The 8,346-nt window shown below is 37.1% G+C and overlaps 1 protein-coding gene across 1 annotated transcript in view; it reads left to right on the top strand.

Moving 5' to 3' along the window:
- Positions 1–8,159, top strand: part of LOC109833793 (diaminopimelate decarboxylase 1, chloroplastic-like) — an 8,346-nt gene extending 187 nt beyond the window's left edge. The window contains exons 1-8 of the mRNA XM_020401608.1: positions 1–330; positions 417–591; positions 1,849–1,998; positions 2,993–3,154; positions 4,302–4,487; positions 7,448–7,567; positions 7,652–7,741; positions 7,849–8,159. The exon at positions 1–330 is cut by the window's left edge and continues 187 nt beyond it. Of these exons, the coding sequence (XP_020257197.1) occupies positions 1–330; positions 417–591; positions 1,849–1,998; positions 2,993–3,154; positions 4,302–4,487; positions 7,448–7,567; positions 7,652–7,741; positions 7,849–7,926 (1,291 nt within the window). The 3' untranslated portion in view covers positions 7,927–8,159. The remainder of the gene's footprint in view (positions 331–416; positions 592–1,848; positions 1,999–2,992; positions 3,155–4,301; positions 4,488–7,447; positions 7,568–7,651; positions 7,742–7,848) is intronic.

Here is an 8,346-nt window from a genome sequence, read left to right as displayed (position 1 = left end):
AACCCCCAAATCCGCCGCCGCATCTGCAGTCGGCCGCTGCTTCACTCGCTCCTCCGATGGTCAACTACTATGCGAGGGAATCAAAGTCGAGGATTTGATTGAGAAAGTTGTTAGGAGTCCATTTTATCTGTATAGCAAGGATCAAATCACGAGGAACTTCGAGGCATATCGAGAGGCTTTAGAGGGATTGGATTCTGTTGTAGGTTACGCTATTAAAGCGAATAATAATTTGAAGATTTTGGAGCATTTGAGGGGTTTAGGATGTGGAGCTGTTCTTGTGAGTGGGAATGAGCTCAGGCTCGCTCTTCGTGCTGGATTTGATGCAAAAAGGTTGAAATTTTCTTCTCATTTCATAGATTTTAAGTTCTTATTGATAAAGTTGACTGATGTGTGTCTTTGGAACTTTTGAAGATCAGGTGTATATTTAATGGGAATGGGAAGTTGTTGGAGGATCTGGTTCTAGCTGCAAAAGCAGGAGTTTTTGTGAATGTCGATAGTGAGTTTGACTTGGAAAACATTGTGATAGCTGCAAGAACAGCGGGAAAGAGAGTTCCTGTTCTACTTCGGATTAATCCTGATGTAGATCCTCAGGTATGAAAAAATACCCCTATCATGTATCATCCCAAAACAGGACTCCCCTCCTAACGTACTGGAACTATAATGTGATATAATTTAGAAATTTACACTTGTTTCATGTATTATTACATTTGAATGTTACTATATGAAGTGAAGCTATTTATCAGTAGTTAAACATTTGACATTTTAAAGCCATGAATCTATTGCAAATAAATCGGTGCCACCTATATCATTTGAGCAATGTGCCTGGAGATCAGTAGTCAAACATTTGCCATTTTTTACACAAGCTTTGTGAGGTTACTGTTGTTCTTTTGTAAATGCAAATTGATTAGATGCACGATATGAGTTATACCAATCAAGAAAGTTAGCCATTTATCACAATTTAGAGATCCCAAAACATAATAGTAAATTGAACATGTAATCTACTTGCTCTTAAATATGATTTGCAAGGACCCATGTACGGCCAGGAAAATTTCAGAAGCATTACTATTTTTATCCAACTTTCTTGTTGTATCTCAAAATTTGTATTGAAGGATATATAGTATATTCAGAAACATGCATTTGTAACACACATCTAGTAGATGCAAAATAAGTAAACATTTACTGTGTGTCAATATTTATGCATTGAGATGTCATATTAATTCACTTTTTCGTAGAAGCTTTAGTTATACTAATTTGATTAAAATTAGCACTAGGGATCTCTGGCCATGTCGACATTGTCTCTTATCCATCGAATATCGTCAATCAAGTGACATGCAAGTTCTTAATATCAAGTAATTTTTTATTACAAATTGTGCACAGGGCATAACACATAACTCGCACTCACATAACTTCCATTTGGTTTTGTAATAATTTACAATTCGAAACAAGTTATCACGATGGATTAACCCGAATCGTGTGTGTATGTGTATTTGAAGTGGAACCGGATTGGTCGTTGCAGTGGTGTCTCTCAAGTTGACTCTAATGTATTTTATTTATTTTCTTAGAGTTGGGTCATTCTCTAACTATTCATAAATGCTTTTGTATTCTTAAAACTACACATCTGATAAGTATATATGACATAATGGATCTCGTAAGTATATTAATCTAGTACTGTCTAGGTTCCAAAATCATGTAATGTAATACTTGGTTAATCTTTGTGTACCATATTTGTCTACTAATTCCAGGTACAGTCATGTCCTCATCTCATTTTATTTTCTGAAATCAATTAGCATCTTGTGATACTATTTGGTTTTTGAAAACTGCCTACTTGACATTAAAGCAATTTCTCAGGTTCATGCTTATGTTGCCACGGGAAACAAAAATTCTAAATTTGGCATTAGAAATGAGAAACTACAGTGGTTTTTGGATGCTGTCAAGTCACATTCAAATGAACTCGAGCTTGTAGGAGTCCATTGCCACCTGGGCTCAACCATTACAAAGGTAATGATTTTTTAACTATTCTTAATAATACCTTACAATTGCTTTTATCTTGTGGATGAATTACATGTATACTTTCTTTGTTTTTACTGTTAAGTGTGAAGGATGATATAGATCCTTTTATAACAGAAACATTAATTCTATACTATTTACCTGGGTACTTTAATGCTGTACCCGTACCCGACACTTCCCATATAAGTACCAGTACCCAGCATTTCTTAGACACTCCTTAACTTTATGCATACATTTATTCAAACATGTACTCAATTATACAATAGATGTTTTAATTTAAACACTCTTCATACACTCGTTGGACATATATCCTATACCTCACGTCCATTTTTGAATCTTGTTGGACAAGTGTTGAGTTCGCTTCAGTGCTTATTTAGCTACGAACTATGATTTCATATACTCGTTCGCTACCTAGTCAGAAGTATGATTACAATCCATGTTGTTTTACCTGTGTTCCGTTACCCTACCTTTTACAAATTTGTTGTGTCCGATATCCGCACCTGCACCCATAACTGTAACCATGCAGCTTAGATTCTATCAGAAACAGTCCATTTTAGTTTGAATTAAAATAGAATTCTGTTTATGAGCATATATGATCAGGTTGCTTCATCTATTCCGTCGTTTCTTAATTCATAACTATTGAATGGCACTGGAAAATCTGAAGAGGTACAGCCCAATTATTTAAAACTTGAAGCTATTCATTGGATAATTAGAAATGGCTTCTTTGATTATTTCTTTTTGATGTTTGACCCTTATTTGAACACATTTTGGGACATTTAGAAACGAACATTGTTTCTTTTATTATTTCTGCTATTTACCCCAACGCTCATAGGCTGCCTTTTATGAATATTCATTTATAATTCTAATTGCAGAATAATTTTTTATATGCATGTGGATCTTCCTTCAAATCTTCAACTTGTGCAAGTTTTTTCCCCTCATTACAGGTGTTTTTGATTTTATATCTTACACGGAATCTATTTTTTAGGTGGACATTTTCAGAGATGCTGCTGATCTGATGGTGAATTATATTGATCAAATTCGCGCCCAAGGTTTTGAAATGAAGTATCTAAACATTGGAGGTGGTTTAGGGATAGATTATTATCATGCAGGTGCTGTTCTTCCCACACCAATGGATCTCATCAACACTGTAAGCTCATTGTCCTCCATTGTAGTCTACACATTGTAGTTTAACAATTGTGCATGTGCAGGGCCGGCCCTGGGGTAAGCCCACCAAGCCCCGGGGCTGGGGCAACCCAGGGCCGGGGGGCAACCCATCCCTCCCGCTCCTTCATCCCTCAAACTGTAATTAATTTTGATTTTTGAAGTGGACTTTGTAAGAGGATCTTTATGCAAAAATTGTTAGGGGTTCTATTTGTAAAAGAACTCTAATGAATACCCAAAACCCTACCCAACTCCTTTATTTCCGTCAGCATTTCCTCTCCTCCTTCCCGTCTCTGTTCCGCTCACAAAAAAAAGGAAAAAAAAAGAAAGAGAGAAAATCACTCCTCCCCTCCTTCCCGAGCCTCCGACGGTTCCTTACTCTGCTCCCATCGGACCCGTCCTTCAGGCTTCACCCCGCTGACTCCTCTAACCCAATCAGGTAAATTTTTTTTACTAAATAATTTTAGGGTTTTTTTGGACAGAAATTTGGAGTTTTGATGTTTTGCAATGAAATCAAGATTTCTGATTTTGAATCTTAGCTGAATCTTTGTTGTTGAATAATTGAATTAGGGGTTGTGATGTTTTGGAATGAGTTGCTAATCGAATTTTGTTACTATCCCTGTTACGGTTGCCTCGGCGGAGAGAAGTTTTTTCAAATTGAAATTGATAAAAAGTTATCTTCGCACTACCATGTCACATGAACGATTGAATGGATTGGCAATGATATCAATTGAAAATGAATACTTGGAGAAACTTGAGTATGATGACTTAATTGAAGAATTCGCTTCAAAAAATTCAAGGCGAAGTATTTTTCTTTGAATTAACTTGTAGCACAAATGTAATCTCTTCTTATATGAATATTGATTTTGCATGAGAATATTATTAGTTTGAGCCCAATATAGAACGCTAAATTGTATTATATGTATTCATTTTTATCGTTATTATTCGTACCAAATTTTTAATATAAGGGGCAACCAAAATTGGATTGGGCTAGCAACCCAAAGCTCGGGGTCGGCCCTGTGCATGTGATTGATACTGTATTAATTCACATGCAACATGTATTTAAGAGTATAACTGTACTAGGGCAAACTGGCAACCTATCTAATTCATTCTATATACGTGGTGAACTGTAGGTGCGAGAGCAAGTTCTTTCTCGAGGACTTACTCTGATAATTGAACCTGGAAGATCACTCATTGCAAATACGTGCTGCTTTGTTAATCGAGTCACTGGAGTGAAGACAAATGGCACAAAAAATTTTATCGTGGTTGATGGCAGTATGGCTGAGCTCATAAGGCCAAGTCTTTATGACGCATATCAGGTATTTTGCATGATGTGTCTGAAGATTAATGCATTATGAAGATTAATATATTATGGTCATTATATTGGTTGCTGGTGCCGTCCTGCATATGATAAGTAAATGATATTCCATACACCTGGTTACTTCTAAAGGAAGAAAAAAGTTACCACGCTGGTTCAAAATTTATAATCTGTCATTAAGGGTGGAAATGAGTCAAATAATTAACAAATAGTTCGGCTATTATTCGTTCAAATATTCGGTTATATTCGATTGGATAGCTCATTTAACAGCAAACAAATAATTTTTACTATTCTGTTCATAAATGGAAAGAATTTAACAAAAGGTATATTAGATTAAATTGTTATTATTTATTTCATTTATTTTGCATTTCAGTTCAAAAAATGTAATTTATTATTCATTCCAAATTTTTACTACTAACACACTTATATAAATAGTAAAATATTTTTTTAGTTTTCCCCAGTGTTGTAAAACACGCTCTGGGCGGCCGCCTAGGCGCCCGCCTAGGCGGAGGCGGTGCCCAGAGCGTGTCGCTTAGCCCTGAGCGGCCACGTCTAGGCGCTGGGAGCGCCTAGGCGGCCGCCCAGGGATAAGCGGGCCGCTTAAGCGGCCCGCCCCACTTTTCCAATCTCAGATTTTGAGCTGGGCGCTCCCAAAAACCCGAACAAAAAAAAAAACCTAACCCAAAACCCAAAACCCAAACTCAAAAATAAAACCCTAATCTTCGATCTCACCTTCGTCTTTAACCAACTTCGGACTCGTCTTCGACTCGTCTTCGTCTCCAACCGAGCTCGTCTTCGTCTTCGACTCGTCTTCGTCTCCAACCGAGCTCGACTTCGTCTTCGACAGTTCGACTTTATCGTCTTCGACTCGACGTCGACGACTTCCGACCGAGTTCGTCTTCGATCTCACCTGCCGAGCTCGTCTTCGACTCGACGACTTCGGACCGAGCTCGCCTTCGACTCGACGACTTCCAACCGACCGAGCTCGTCTTCGTCTTCGACTCGTCTTCGTCTCCAACCGAGCTCGACTTCGTCTTCGACAGTTCGACTTTAGTCTTCAGCCGACAGTTCGCGTCGTAAAACCCTAATCCTCTTTATTTCGATTTCAATTTCCTTTTTTTTTATTCCGAGCTCGTCTTCAAGTTTTGGGTTCTCATTAATTTGATATTGTAGGCTTGTGTAACTGTGTTGATAATTTTTATTGGGTTCAAGTCTTAAAAAGGCAAAATCTGTGTTGAAACTGTTGATTGGTTCAGGTTTGATAGATTCTTATTACTTGTGAGGATAATAAGTTTAAAGAGAGATAGTAAGTTTAATCCGTTGATGTTTCAAGGAAATTAACTTAGTATATTTATATCATATTTAGTTTGATCGGCATTGCTCAAGGAAATTAACTGCTCCTAGCCTCCTATGACTGTCATATGCATTTATTACATGTTAACTTAGTATATTTATATCATATTTAGTTTAATCGTTTAAGTTTAGTTGTTTAATTGTTTAAGTTTAATTTTCCTATTTCAAATGAAAAAGTATCTGAGTGCGGTACAACAGAATATGCATCACCACGGTCCACAACAGACTTATGCTCCTTACATTTGTCTTTGTCATGTTCATTCTCTGCATTTGTTCAAAGCTTACAACTGTATATGCTATAATTGTGTATCTGTATTGAGTTGAGTGCTGAAACTATAATATTCATGCTCCCTACTTTTGGATTTGCAGCAAATAACGAATGAAGTTGCAGTTTTTGACCTACAAAATAGAACAATAATTAGTATGTATGCATCTTTGATTGACTATTATACTTTGGATAGCATATGTGTTGTGTTGGTATTTTTGTATTTATGCATTGTTGATTGAGTATATATATTTATCTTCAAGTATCACAATTAAAAAAAGAAAAACCGCCCAGAAGAAAAAAACCGCCAAGAAACCGCTTAGGCGCCCGCCTATGCGTCTAAGCGCTGGGCGCCAAGTCCGGCGCCCAGGAGCGCCCAGTGTTTAATGTAACATTGGTTTTCCCTGTCTGTTCACTGGTACACGCCATGTTCATCTTTTGAGGATTGCCACGTGTGCAATCATTTTGTTTTCTTACTTAATATTAGGAGAAGTTGGTTGTGTGTTGTGTGGCCGGTCGTGCATCTTAGGGACTACCCACTTATTTGGCTCCTCTCGTTGTAGGAAGAGGGTACCTGAGATACGAACAGCCACTATGGATCTACCTCCCTCGCTCAACGAATTCGATTTTGAATATCCAAAACTGGACCCAATTCAAATATCATAGTATTCAATTCAGTTCATTTCCCTACCAGTGAAGACCACCTGAAAACTTAAAACTATTTTGCACCATCTCATGTTTACCTCTGGAAATAATTGGAGATTTTTTTAATGCATTGTTTATGAGTTTCCTTCTCATCTAATGCAATGAAGTTCTATCAGTAACTTTGAAATGATGTAATTAGATTCAGTTACTTTAGCACAAGTGGCCTTCCTATGCCAAAATCGGAAATAAAAGAAGATTAGTTTTTTAACTATGCCGCAAGAAAATGGAGAGTAGGAGACACGTAAGGGGTTGGGACATGATACAGTACAGGCAACTTCTGAAGAGTGCACATAAAATAGCAATGGCATTGCAAGAAATGTTGTGCTTCAACCTGAATAATCAAGATTTATTCGTTGATTCATCTTTTCTTATCTCGATAATTAATTCTGCTTTTGTTTTCATTAAAATTACCATGACATCTGACCTTAAGATAGTTTTCTCTTTATGTCAATTTGCTAATGTTTTTGCCTCTATCGCAACTGGTTGTGCATGTTATTTATCTCAAGGCCTCTTAATTCTGGCAACTTGCTGACCTTTAGGTCCATGTTAAAATATTTGATATTTTATCTTAGTATCATCCAAATGCTCAACAATCATGAAACCTATGAATAAATAAACTTTCTAATTTGTTGGTGCAGCACATAGAGTTGGTTTCTCCACCCCAGAATGCTGTTATTTCTAAATTTGATGTGGTGGGACCTGTGTGTGAATCAGCAGATTTCTTAGGAAAAGAGAGAGAGCTTCCAACTCCACCTAAGGTTGATTCGTATTGACTTTCCTTCTCTCTGTCTTCTTATAAATTCGTTTATATTTGAAATTTGACCAGTTGATACACTTCGCAGGGAGCTGGTTTGGTTGTTCACGATGCTGGTGCTTACTGTATGAGTATGGCTTCAACGTACAACTTGAAAATGAGACCACCTGAATATTGGGTAAGTATTCTCCTTTTCACTTGGTACTAGGAAACTTGGCCCTAGTTCAGTAAATTGGGTCTCAGTGGATTGCTCTGTCAATAATTTAACTTTACGTTTACTTTTAGGTGGAGAATGGATCTATGAAGAAGATAAGACATGAGGAATCCTTTGAAGATTTCTTGAAGTTCTTTGAAGGCCTCTAATCTGCGATTAGAGATCTTTTTGTGCAATCAACTTTTGAAGAGTTGTTGAAGTTCTTTGAAGGTGTCTAATCTCAAATCAGAGGTCTTTCGTGTAATCAACTGCTCAAGTGTTTGTTTCGGGGATCCATTATGCATCATGTGTATGAAACTGTATGTTTCTTTCTCGTGACCAGAGTTCTATAGTGATTTTGAGATATTAGTCTCTTAAATCATTAGTATTTTGATAATAGTTCCTCGGTTAGTCTCCCAACTTACTTTTAACATATGCTGATATTAGTCGCTCTAGTCAGTCGGTTTTAAACTGGGCAGGAAATTTTTTCGTTTCCTTTTAACTTTTGCTTGAACTGAATAGTCATACCTCTTTTCTCCTCCCCTTTCACCTCCTCTTCCTCCTCTCTACGGTTGACCAATATCGTCAAC

Source organism: Asparagus officinalis, chromosome 3 (genome assembly GCF_001876935.1).
Source record: "Asparagus officinalis chromosome 3, Aspof.V1, whole genome shotgun sequence".
In the NCBI taxonomy this organism is placed as follows: Eukaryota; Viridiplantae; Streptophyta; class Magnoliopsida; order Asparagales; family Asparagaceae; genus Asparagus; species Asparagus officinalis.
The sequence above is the reverse complement of the archived record's forward strand: the minus strand, read 5'-3'. Positions and strand labels throughout refer to the sequence as shown.